The sequence below is a fragment of the Ostrinia nubilalis genome, chromosome 6, assembly GCF_963855985.1.
Source record: "Ostrinia nubilalis chromosome 6, ilOstNubi1.1, whole genome shotgun sequence".
Taxonomy (NCBI): Eukaryota; Metazoa; Arthropoda; class Insecta; order Lepidoptera; family Crambidae; genus Ostrinia; species Ostrinia nubilalis.
The window spans coordinates 17031871-17045549 of record NC_087093.1 but is presented as its reverse complement, the minus strand read 5'-3'; the positions used below and the strand labels follow the sequence as shown (position 1 = coordinate 17045549).

General features: G+C 42.5%; 1 protein-coding gene across 1 annotated transcript in view; it reads right to left on the bottom strand.

Annotated features, from left to right (window-relative positions):
* The window catches only part of LOC135072848 (dynein axonemal heavy chain 2), a 94332-nt gene that overhangs the window by 18822 nt on the left and 61831 nt on the right, over window positions 1-13679 (bottom strand). The window contains 6 exon segments of the mRNA XM_063966889.1: window positions 6473-7097; window positions 7889-8073; window positions 9245-9430; window positions 10083-10287; window positions 11624-11848; window positions 12044-12204. Coding sequence (XP_063822959.1) covers window positions 6473-7097; window positions 7889-8073; window positions 9245-9430; window positions 10083-10287; window positions 11624-11848; window positions 12044-12204 — 1587 coding nt within the window.

Here is a 13679-nt window from a genome sequence, read left to right as displayed (position 1 = left end):
AAATTTCTTATCCTACATTATTTTAATTTCACATAAATACAAATCATAAAATACCCCAATCTTTCGGACATCTATATATTTGTTCTTGAGCCAATAATGTCAATTGTCTTAACACTAGAAGTGCCGAAGATTACGACCCCCCTAAAAGCGCCGCTGGGTCAATTTTGTCCCAGCATATATTTTGTAACATTTTTTGTTTCAGGCATTAACATTATGGTTAAAACTATTTGTAGTATCCTTAAAAAATGGTTTATCTATACAGTTAAATCAATATGTATTTATTTCTTTAAAAATATAAATTTATTCAATTTTAATTTTGAATTATTAAAACACAGATATTTTTGGTTTCATATAAAAATAGTCACATATTACATGGTGTTATACTGTATTAAAATTATGAAATTACTAATTTAACTATTAATTATTCTTTTTGAAGAAATAATAAATATCTTACAAATAATAGTGCACATTTTGCACAAAGTTTTTTTGTATGGTTTTTTTGTCTCTGTGGTCTACTATGTGTTTAGGAACTTCTATAGGTATGGTTATTTTTCTGTTATCCGTACACACACAGTGAAGTTTTTTACCAGTTACAATGAAAAGTATGTACGTTTAATTTAAAAAATATATAAGTCACACATTTTAAAAATGTATCAAATCATACAATGTATGAACTGGCCCATGTCTTGAAGTCACCTTCCTACTAATATTATAAATGTAAAAGTTAATAAAGATTGATGAATTGATGGATGGATGAACCGATGAACGGATAGGAAGGATGAATGGGTGGATATAAGCCTTGAACTTGAAATAAGTGAGTGTGGATTCATGGTTAGATCGATTGTTGTTTTTTCACTCTTTTACACAAAAAATACTAAGCCGATCTTAATAAAACTTTGCAGTTTTATTGTTAATATTTCAGAATAATATAATATAGTCTATAATTAACAATAATATTCAGTTATTTGGTCAAACAACAACGATAAGTGTCATGAAATTAGGTCTTTCTATGATAAACTTAATTTCTCACTAGGTGAAGTCACAGGCAAAAACTAGTACAATATATTTACATTTCTGCATTGTGACGAGTCACCTAAACGTTCCTCACCTCCCCATTCTCGTATTTCCTCGAAACAAGGACTCTTCATCGAATTATTGTTGCAAATACCAAGGTGGGACAAAAATGACCCAGTGGCGCTTCTAGGTAAAACCGATTTTAATTTTTTTTCTAATAATTTTATATTATAAAAAACATTAAAAAATAATAAAATTCGATAAATCAGGAAAAGTCAAAAAGTTTCATGGACTTTCGTTGAAAAATAAAAAAGTTAGAGACGATCAAACTCGCGAGTGGGACAAAAATGGGACGGCGGCCTTTCTAGTGTTAAACAACTATAATTTCCATTCCTTTCAGAGCAAAATAATGTTTGGAAGCATGAACAACTTGCAATATTGTTTCCAGAATCAAAATTAATGCATTTTAAAATATCTAAAACTCCCCTCACTAACAGCGTCCAATAGTCTTGGGGACACGTAAATATACCATCTACTTGCAATGTTAGAATATTATGTCTCGACAAGCCATGTAAGGGAACTGAAACTATTTCATACATACATAATAGTATCTTATATACAATAATAATATCTTAAAATTACTATAATCTTACTGAAACTTTTACAGAATTTAGCAATCTGTAAGCAGGGTTATTTAAAAGCTTAGAAAATGCGAGGTTAAGTTATAAACAATGTACAACAAGAAGCCCGATTTTAATTTGAACCAATTTTATTTCCTGTTTTTCATGTTTGTTCATGGGCATTTCCTTATTAGAATCGAGTTTAAATTTTACAATTATTTACGATATTATATTATAATTCTACTTGGTTTTAACTGTTAAAATAATTTACCGCATTTATGTTTAAACGGTATAATGATATAATATTCATTGGAATGTTTGCTTGTGTGGTACATAAAAATATCCTTGGACCTTTTCCGTGGACATTTACACCAAGTTTCTAGTCGCAAACTAAGCAACGTTTGTACTATGGATACTAGGATATAAACAAAATATAACGAAAAATAAAAAACGGATATAAAAAGGGTCGAACAAAGATAAGGGAAACCAGAGAAGAAAAATTAGAGAGAAGGAAAAAAATAGTTTCCTTGGATACCAAAGATTAATGACCATATAACTTGTCTTATCCAATAGGACACTAAATTATTTAAAAAAAAAGTATCAATGAAATTAGGCAGAATTGAGAAGTTTTGACGAAATACCTTCATTCCTATTCTAGCTACTTACAAGAAGAAAATAAGAAGACAAAAATAGAAGAAAGAGAAAAAAAAAAACATGGTACAAGAACTTAAATAAATAAACATAATAATACGGAACGCAATAACACCAGCCGTCATTAACAGCGTTAGTGAACAGACAAAATTATATCGTTAGTTATTAATCACCATAAAGTTTGATCTGTTTATTACGATTACTCAATTGGGAAAAAAAAAATATGTGCAAAACACACACACTATGACACTCCACCATACACTACACACTTGTAATATACCGACCATGCTACAGTGCTTGTTTAATTTAGTTTAATTTATAATATCTCATTTCACATTTATAAAGTTTATAGATTTTAATACACAATTATTATTTGATTGGCGACTTGAAATTTAATACCGTATTCACATGTAATTTGCTTACTTAGTTTTTGAATTGTTTTAGTGTTCATTTATCTACCCACTTTAACTTATTTTAAAATGTTTTAGCAGTAGAATGTGTTTCTTTTACTGGCTTATGTTCAAGTTGTATCTTCCTCCACATTTATGTACCATTAAATGCTATTGAAACATTGTTAAACAAAATAAAATAAAATAAAATTGCATAAAGCTGAATTCAAGGACTTATTTAATCATGTATTTGAAGAGTTGTTGTTTTTATTTCTCAAAATTTGATAAAAAAATGTATTTTACAAATAGATGTGTAAAGCTGAACTAGAGATTCATTTATAAACAAAGAAAATTGAAATACTTAATATTACACTAAATGATTTATTTTGCCATATTTTATAAGTATTATATAGAAACAGTATCCGTAATAATATTAATCAACTAAATTTACGGATTATTGTCAATTTCTTAAATTTTAGTACATTTTAGTTGTATAACTACTAGCACGAATTTTTATCATCCAAATATGTTGCTAAGATAGGTAGGTTGTTTTCAATACAATGTTTCACATTTGTTTAATAGTGGGAATGAACTTGGTTTGAAATAACGTGTAATTTAAGGGAACGTAAGTGATTATAGTGTGATTGTGTGTAAAAGAGATTGTATAAGACGCTATCGGTAGAATCCAAATAATTAGAAATGAATCAAGGTATACAATATTATCAAGGACCTAGGTACCATTAAACAGTGCAGATTATATACTATACATGGTATATTTGTTTTCACTGTTTTTTAGCACACGAGGCTGTAAAAAGACCCGTAGACTTTGGAATCGTTCGGCCAATCTGACATTTAAATACAAATTATTATGCGTTGAGCATATCAGAGACAGCATAAATATTACATTCCACTGGATGGATGTACCGGTAGTAATCATGTAATGAACCAAGTGTTTTTAATAGTGTAAGTAAACTAAATTTAGAAAAACCATCAATCAAGATTAGGATATGTACATAGCCTACAATGGATTATATGAGTCGGAATGGCATGAAGGGGTAAAGCAGCAGACTACAGAAAAATGCCACGAGACTAGAAGAAAGACTTATCGAATATAATACATCCAAAAGAAGGAAATAACTAGACACGGTGTTAAATCATCCGGGCGGTGAGATAAAGAAGAGAAGAAAAAAAAAAAAAAAAAAAGGTAGTGAATATATACGATTTTTTTTAATTGTTTTTGAAATTCATTTTATTTTACTCGTCAATTTGACCCGACATATTTTCAAATATAATATTGTAGTTTAAATCTGACAAATTTTAGTTGTATTTGGTATCTAACTATGCGATTTTTTTAATATGAAAACTATTTTTGATATTTTCCTACACAATGTATTTTGATTATTGGAATAAATTTCATGCTTTGTTTTATTTTTTTAATCTGACAAAGTCCCCCTATTTTCGACCATAAGTTAAACAACACTGCCATACGAGGACTATTTACTACCAGTACAATTCTGCTCTGAGGGATGTTTCTTAGATTTGATATTATACTAGAGCACAGCATTATCAGTTCAGATGGGTGTTACAATTTCACAACTTAATAAATACTAAAGCAAAGCCCCTAAGGGCCTTACCGGCCTTTGCGACGTCACCAAGCTGCTCCATCCAAACTCTTTCGATCTTTCTTCGAAGTATTTGCACTACCTTTCTGCACCGCTGCCGCCGGCCGCTGGCTCGAAGACTCGCAGCACCACATCTTCATCAGGTCTTCGATTCGAGAAAGCAGCATCCCATACGGTTTTCAGGTCTGAGCCAGAGAACAGGTTCCATTCTGAAACTTAGGCAAGGACGTATTAGCAAAAGTGCTCGAATCCCACTTCTGATGTTAGATTTTTGGGCATTAGTCATTTCTAAATTAGGAAATATTAATGTATTAAAGCAGATTCTTTAATTAATAAAGTTACCACAAAAAGAAGAATAATAGTAAGCAAAATCTAGCATAAATACTTTATGCTATATTCCTATCATATCGTATTATACCATGGAAATATATAGGACTATAATACTGTAATTTAATAAGTTCCAAATTAAAAATCCAATTTCAAATTCAAATAGTTTATTCAGTATAAATCCCTTTTCCAGGGCATTTATACACGTCCCAAATATAGCTTGCCCTACCACCACTTCGGGACATCATGGGCTGGTGCTGAGAAGAAGTGGCGGAAGAAACTCAGTCACCTTTGTCAGCCTCTTTTCCAACCAGATACAACAATTTATAACTTACATAAAAATGAATAATCTAGCAGTAATTAAGTCTTATTTATTATTAACATTTTGACGGTATTTTGTAAAACCAGTATTTATAATCAAACACACAGAACACAACAGTTCTAAGTTAGGTTACGTTAAGACTTAGGTTTTGGTTAGGTCAAGAGTTAGATTTAGGTTAGGTTAGGACTTAGGTTTTGTACCATAACATAACCAGCAACTATTAGCATTGTCCTTCTTTATACTGGTCAACAAACTACCGACCCGACCCCGTGGCATGTCACCATCAATTGGCCAGGTGTCAAAATAATAGCCCTGGCGCAGCCACATAGCCAGGTGTTAATACAATATCACAATAATACAATACAATAACACAACAAGCACAATAATAGTACCAATAAACAACGTACACTTAACTTTGGTCAGCATCACCTCAAAGATCCATCGAGACTGCCTTTCAACGAGGAATTCCATATATTTATACCCATACTCCTACCTTTCCTCTACTCAACTCTGATTGGTCACTTAAGACGACCAATCAGAAAACAGGAAGTTAGATAATATTTAAACGGACCCGGAAGTTGGAATTTCTCATTTTACAATATTTGTTTTTGATCAAAAGATAGTATGTTGGCTTATTAATTATACTTTTAATAATATTTAAGAAATATTAATAATTATTATCCAAAAGCTGGAAATCTTACAATAAATTCTATAAACAGGAAGTTCGAATATATTATAACTAATAATATTAAAACGGACCCAGATTTATTTTTGATTGAATATTAGCCAGTTGGCTTATTAATTTATCAATTTAATTATATTTAAGAAACATTAATAACCACTATTCAGAAGCCGGAAATCTTACAATAAATTCTTATTTGCAAACGGAAGTCTTAATTTTATCTGACAGTTAATATGGCGGCTGTTTGATACTTGGTGTGTGTGATGTTATAGAAAGTTAATAAATAGTGTAGTTACTAATATTAATTATAGGTCACATGAAATATTAATATCAATCAGGTATGTACATAATATAATTAATCTAACACGTGCGTGAGTCTATGCTCGGCCTTGGCCTTGTCGAATAGTAATCCCGTAGGGTGCCATCGTGCTTGTTTTGTTTTCGATGTAAACTCGCGGAGATAAACAGGCCTGTGGGTCTAGACTAGACAAAGTGCAAATTATAATCGCAAACCAGTCGATAAGTGGACGAAAAGCCCCTTTTTTGTATGGAGTTTTGACGGATTCGATTTTCGATTCGATCAAAAAGTGCGTTTTGTCTAGGGGGGCTGGTACGACTCCAGGCTGCCGTCGCGCGGGATGTGGTACGCGGGGATCGCCGACAGTCTGCGGGGATCAATACAACCTGCGCGAGAGTGGCCACGTCGGCCGAGGCATGCTGGCCCACGGACTCGGCGCGCTCGGCCGGCGGCAGCAGGTCCAGGAAGTCGCGGTACGACTCCAGGCTGCCGTCGCGCGGGATGTGGTACGCGGGGATCGCTGACAGTCTGCGGGGATCAATACAACCTGCGCTAGTGTAGCCACGTCGGCCGAGGCGTGCTGGCCCACGGACTCGGCGCGCTCGGCCGGCGGCAGCAGGTCCAGGAAGTCCCGGTACGACTCCAGGCTGCCGTCGCGCGGGATGTGGTACGCGGGGATCGACGACAGTCTGCGGGGATCAATACAACCTGCGCTAGTGTAGCCACGTCGGCCGAGGCGTGCTGGCCCACGGACTCGGCGCGCTCGGCCGGCGGCAGCAGGTCCAGGAAGTCGCGGTACGACTCCAGGCTGCCGTCGCGCGGGATGTGGTACGCGGGGATCGTCGTCAGTCTGCGGGGATCAATACAACCTGCGCTAGTGTAGCCACGTCGGCCGAGGCGTGCTGGCCCACGGACTCGGCGCGCTCGGCCGGCGGCAGCAGGTCCAGGAAGTCGCGGTACGACTCCAGGCTGCCGTCGCGCGGGATGTGGTACGCGGGGATCGACGACAGTCTGCGGGGATCAATACAACCTGCGCTAGTGTAGCCACGTCGGCCGAGGCGTGCTGGCCCACGGACTCGGCGCGCTCGGCCGGCGGCAGCAGGTCCAGGAAGTCGCGGTACGACTCCAGGCTGCCGTCGCGCGGGATGTGGTACGCGGGGATCGACGACAGTCTGCGGGGATCGAAGTGGATTATTTATTATAGACATCTTAAACAAAATGTTAATTAAATAAATGTATCCGATCATACGAACTCTGCATATAAAACTAAGGATTGCGCTAAAACTCACGCAGGGGAAAGCACGCGTCTGTATCCAAACGCAGTAAGGCTGGTTTTAGTGTCGTTCGCACAGCCGATCTGTATGAACTGCTAGGGAGCGGAGCGGTTCCTCCGGACCGCATTACTCTAAAACGCTCCCTAGAAGTTCATACAGATTGGCCGTGCGGAGCGATCCGCATTGACAGTCCGCGTGACACTAAAACCAGCCTAAAATAAAATGGTATCAGCAACGCAGTGAGGCGCGGACGCGTGCGATGGATTTCCACACGCGTATCGCTGGACGTGTATAAGGCCTCCCGCGCATTAGGCAGCCTGGCAGCCAATCCGAAATATGAGTTGGCGAGTACGCGAGCTCCCATACACCATCATATTTTATGGTTAGGGAGGCGAATAGGGGAATTTTCGGCAATACTCGAGCGTGGCAGTTTAAGATATGAGAGATACCCTAGACCTAATAGAACAACCTTGTAAAGTATTTAGCTCTATATGTAGTGACGCGCGCCTAGGATAGACTATCAGATTAGTAAAAAAATGGATAGTCTGAAATACTCGAGCGCGTCAGATTAAGATATTGGGGGTTGATTTTAGTGTTTAAAGACTAAATTTAACTAATCTAACTTTAAATACAGTGTAGCTTATCTCACCAGCGTAGGCCCTGAAATTGATAGATATTATTCTAACTACCTGTAGAAGGGCACGTCAAGCGCCTCCTCGCAGAAGAACTGATTGATGTAGGCAATGAGCACGCGCTTGTCCCAGTCGTCAGTGATATGGCCGCCGTAGTTGATGATGGCGAAGAGATAGCGCAGCGCGTCCCACGGCACCTCCTCGTACTCCTCTAAGTAGTTGGCTAGGAGGTTGTCTGACACCTGGTGGAGATACATCGTCATGTAGTGGCCTTGAAATTCTTTGCATCCAGCAAAGAAACACCCCGTATGTTAGTTATTTCATAAGGCGCGTCTACACCGGGCGCATGGGCTACTGCACATAGCGGACTACTTTTGAATGAGCATATGTCGAGCGAGCCTTGCGAGCCCATACGCCCGCACTGGATGCACATATTAACAAGCGATACCACAGAATAACAATAAGTACAGAAGTTTTACTTCGCGAAGGTATTTAAAAAAATGTATGCTCAATGTCATTAACAATATGGTGTAATTTAGCCTGTCTCAAGAGTCAAGCACCATTTTGTTGACAAACGTCAGTGATCGGCACTGCGCCGAAGCTATAGGGCTGACTTCGGTAAAATGATGTGACGTGAGGTGCCAAACTGCGGAAAATGGCGGAGGAAATACATAATTTAGCATGAATTATCATCAATAATCAACTACTTATTTACCTCTCAATGTCTTGAGGCAACTTAAAAAAGTACATACTACGTTTTTATTATTATTTAGGCAGTTAAATACTGCACAGTATTTAGTACACCATTTTCTTTATTTTCTTCCATCATACACAAGAATACGCGTGCGTGAGTTAATGTTCGCTCGTATGTGAGGCCTTGTCGAATAGTATCCTGTAGGTGGGCCATCGTGCGTGTTTTGTTTTCGATATAAACTCGCGGAGATGAACAGGCCTGGCGATACTAGCCGAGTGCGATTCGCAAGATGACCTCGCGAGCCAATGTCTTCAAAGGCGTGAACGTAGCTCATGTTATCTCGGGCACACGTCGCCTCTACCAAGCGCCCACACGGTGACTTTTTGTAGCAATACAGTAGCAATTGTGTCGCGCGTTCGCATCGACACAGTCGCAATGCGCTCGCTAACTATGTGCCCTCGCCCACATAAACACGCTTTTGTCGCGTTGCAAATGCAACTAACGTGCGTTAGTGTTGATTCTGTCGCTCGTTTACGAAACGCGCGACAGCATCACTACAAAAAGTCGCCGTGGGCCTTTGTCGCTACTCGGGAGGACGGACGTGACGAAACTCGAAGCTCAACAATCTAAATGCTAAACTGGTCACTCGCAACTCTAAGCGTGTATCACGAGCTGTGCTCGTTCTGTCTAGATTTGGAAGCGACTCAAACTCAACTCACGTCAAAGTCGGCGTCGTTGAAGCTGTAAACAGCATTATAGCCGAGCTGTCGGAAGCGCTTGCGAGCGATGAGCGTGCAGTGGAAGAAAGCCACGCAGTACAGCAGGCGCCGGTACTTGGGCGACGCCTCGTCGAACTTGTCCTCGTTCAGGTTCGCGAAGATGCGCACCATGTTGCCTTTCAGGCCCTGCAAGTTTTGTAAAACATTTCAAAAGCTGTTGACATCATCATCATTTCAGCTGCAGGACGTCCACTACTGAAGATAGGCCTCCCCCAATGATTTCCTCCTCTCCCGTTTGGTAGTGGCCTACTTGCTACCTTTATGAGGTCGTCGGTCCACATTGATGGTGGATGTCTCTTGTAGGTTGACACACTTAACCAATAATAAAATTCTAATGCACAATTTTCAAGAAAAAGTTACTAGGGTTGCCCATTCAAGCAGAACGAAGAAGTAACTTGGAGCGGCGTTGCAAACTGTTTATGTATAGACGCGGCACGCGGTTTATGTATAGCGGAGTGGAGCGAGAGTATGCGAAGCGGATTTGCAAACTGTGTCTTTACATACACGGAACTTTGCGGGAGCACGAGACAATATATTTGAGCTGCCGCTTCTCATCCCCTCCTCTCCAGTGTGCGTCAAAAAAATCTATAAAGATTTTAGTTCTTGAAAGCGGATACTAGGGAAGTTCTACAATTCGTCATACATTTAATATCATTTTTTACGCAGTTGCTAACGAAGACGTGCACACAGAGCTCTATTCAACGCTGTGCGTTCGATTTGCTGCTTCACTTAAGCAAGCATCGTTCGTGAATACGGGCGTATGTTTACTGTTTCCCACCTGCGGCGGCTCGGTGGTCATCTTGATGCTGCGTTGCAGCACGTTAAGGGGAAACTTGTCGTCGGGCATGGACGTGAGCCACAGCCGGAAGCGCGGGTGGATGCGCGGGTTGTCGAAGCCTCGCAGCGAGCCCAGCCACTCGCACGCCAGGTGGCAGTTCGCCAGGAACACCCAGCCGCCCTCCTTCATGCCGTGCGATAGCATCCTGGGGAGAGAGCTCCCGATTATTTTATACTATACTAGCGGCCGCCCGCGACTTCGCGTGGATCCTGTTTTACCCCCTTTTCCCGAATTTTCTTTGCTATAAACCTCACGGAGCCCGAGACCTTTCCAACGAATGCAAAACCGTGGAAATCGGTTCGTGCGTTCTGGAGTTATAGCGTCAGGGAGGAAAACCCGACTTATTTTTATATAGTAGATAACAGCAGATGAGCCCAGCCACTCGCACGCCAGGTGGCAATTGGCCAGGAACACCCAGCCGCCCTCCTTCATGCCGTGGGATAGCATCCTGGAAGACAGAGATATTTAGAGCGCTTAGGCGATTTTAGCAGCGCGACAGACGCGCTCCCGATAATTTCATAATCGGCGTCAAATAAATCGCACCTCCCGCGACAAGCACTTTTCAAACGTATGCACTATGCAAGTATGCATCCCCACTTCCCACCAATATTGGTACCATTTGAAAGCCTAGTTCTAGTAGTAGTCTAGTAGCTATTTAAAATAAAATTGACTGAATGGTTATTTGAGTACTGTTTTTACAGCGTGAATAAATTTATGGATTATAAAAATATGACAATGTAAATGTAGGTAAATAATAAATTGACTAAAGTAATGTAATGATATAATTGAATGTAATGTTAATAAAGAGTGATCCTACTGACTTACCACTTGACAAAATGTATTTGCACACCTGCATGCAGGTTGAATACTTGTACTAAAAAATTTTTGTAAGAACTTTATAACCTGTATTCTGGCAAATAAACGCTTCTTATGTTATCTTTCTAAACTTCATTTCATTAAAGGTAAGGTATTTACCCCAAAAATGTATCTTTAAAAGGATCCAGAGTCTCTTCTTATAGCGACAGGACGCTTGAGCCAACTTTTAGGGCTATAAAAACTGTTAAATTTAAAACTGTTTAATGTGTCTTTCGAACGTCATCGTCTTGCAGCGGCGACACAACGCTGGCGCAGAGACGCCTCCACTGAGCACAGTGGTGTAAGGGGGTTGTGTTACTTCTATGAAAAAAACGTTGCGCTGTCGCCGCGCCTACGCAACGCCATTGCTGCGTAGCACCAAGTCGACGCTGCGCGGGCGCCGGCAAAACGACAACGCTCAAAAGACTAAGGAGGAGGCTCTCTTAGACTGAATTGTAGCCAAATACTGCTGTAATTCACATGTTATGCTTATTATGGTCTCTAAAATAAAGCACGCTTGCACACATCAAAAACAAAAATTTTAAAATTACGGTCTGTCTAGAAGAAAAAGGCAAAGTTAAAAACTTGAATTATGGGAATTAGCATCGGAAAACTAGGCTTCTTACTTGGCGGCCGTGGGCGCCTGGCCTTGCCCCAGGCTGAGCGACTGGAACTTGTCGAACATCTTGACGTCGATGGCCAGCTGGATGAGCGACGCTGTGGGGTCAACGCCCGGAGACAGAACGAATAGAAGCGACGTCTTCCACGTCAACCCTCCCACGCCGCCTGGTTGATGAGCTGTTGAACATAGACTAGCGGAGCTTCTTACTTGGCGGCGGTGGGCGCCTGGCCTTGCCCCAGGCTAAGCCCAGTCACTCAGTTAGTCTTGTCGAAAATCTTGACCTCGATGGCCAGTTGGGCTGGATTAGCGACACCGTGGGATCCACGCTCAGAGACAGCACGAATAGAAGCGACGTCTTCCACGTCAACCCTCCCACGCCACGTGGTTGATGAACTGTTGAACATTGACTAGCACAACTCCTTACTTGGCAGCCGTGGGCGCCTGGCCTTGCCCCAGGCTGAGCGACTGGAACTTGTCGAACATCTTGACGTCAATGGCCAGCTGGATGAGCGACGCTGTGGGGTCCACGCCTGGAGACAGCACGAATAGAAGTGACGTCTTCCACGTAGACTCCTCCCACGCCGCCTGGGGATATACAGTTGAAGTAAACAGAGAGTATTGTTATTCAAAATTGAAGTAGATTCTGGCTACACAAGAGTTGCAGCAATGAGAAAGAGAGGTGAGAATAGTCCCACATCGAAAATTGAAAAATATTTACAGGCTTACTTACTTAAACGATTCTATCACTAGGAATAAAAGGGATGGAAAATGGCAATATCTCAACCCGCCAATTCACAACATCTGTCGTGATGATATTACACCAACTATAGCTCAGATGGTGCGTAGAACTTCAGCATTTTCAGCTGTAATACTTTTTCTTTTTCTTTTCAGCTGGAAGACAAGATCTTCTCGCAAATTTTACCAGGTCGTCAGTCCACTAAGAACTCTGTTATAATCATTAATTTGTAAAGACACGCGGTCCACGCGCAGCGAGCGCACGCACAGGGTCCGCTGTCCATCGAGCGGGCAGCCACGGTCGTCGGTCACCTTGATGTCCAGCACGGGCGGCTCGACGTAGCGCGGGCCGAGCACGTTGATGATGAAGGTGGTGATGCAAGCGGACACGCGGTCCACGCGCAGCGAGCGCACGCACAGGGTCCGCTGTCCATCGAGCGGGCAGCTACGGTCGTCGGTCACCTTGATGTCCAGCACGGGCGGCTCGACGTAGCGCGGGCCGAGCACGTTGATGATGAAGGTCGTGATGCAAGCGGACACGCGGTCCACGCGCAGCGAGCGAACGCACAGGGTCCGCTGTCCATCGAGCGGGCAGCTACGGTCGTCGGTCACCTTGATGTCCAGCACGGGCGGCTCGACGTAGCGCGGGCCGAGCACGTTGATGATGAAGGTCGTGATGCAAGCGGACACGCGGTCCACGCGCAGCGAGCGAACGCACAGGGTCCGCTGTCCATCGAGCGGGCAGCTACGGTCGTCGGTCACCTTGATGTCCAGCACGGGCGGCTCGACGTAGCGCGGGCCGAGCACGTTGATGATGAAGGTGGTGATGCAAGCGGACACGCGGTCCACGCGCAGCGAGCGCACGCACAGGGTCCGCTGTCCATCGAGCGGGCAGCTACGGTCGTCGGTCACCTTGATGTCCAGCACGGGCGGCTCGACGTAGCGCGGGCCGAGCACGTTGATGATGAAGGTCGTGATGCAAGCGGACACGCGGTCCACGCGCAGCGAGCGAACGCACAGGGTCCGCTGTCCATCGAGCGGGCAGCTACGGTCGTCGGTCACCTTGATGTCCAGCACGGGCGGCTCGACGTAGCGCGGGCCGAGCACGTTGATGATGAAGGTCGTGATGCAAGCGGACACGCGGTCCACGCGCAGCGAGCGAACGCACAGGGTCCGCTGTCCATCGAGCGGGCAGCTACGGTCGTCGGTCACCTTGATGTCCAGCACGGGCGGCTCGACGTAGCGCGGGCCGAGCACGTTGATGATGAAGGTCGTGATGCAAGCGGACACGCGGTCCACGCGCAGCGAGCGAACGCACAGGGTCC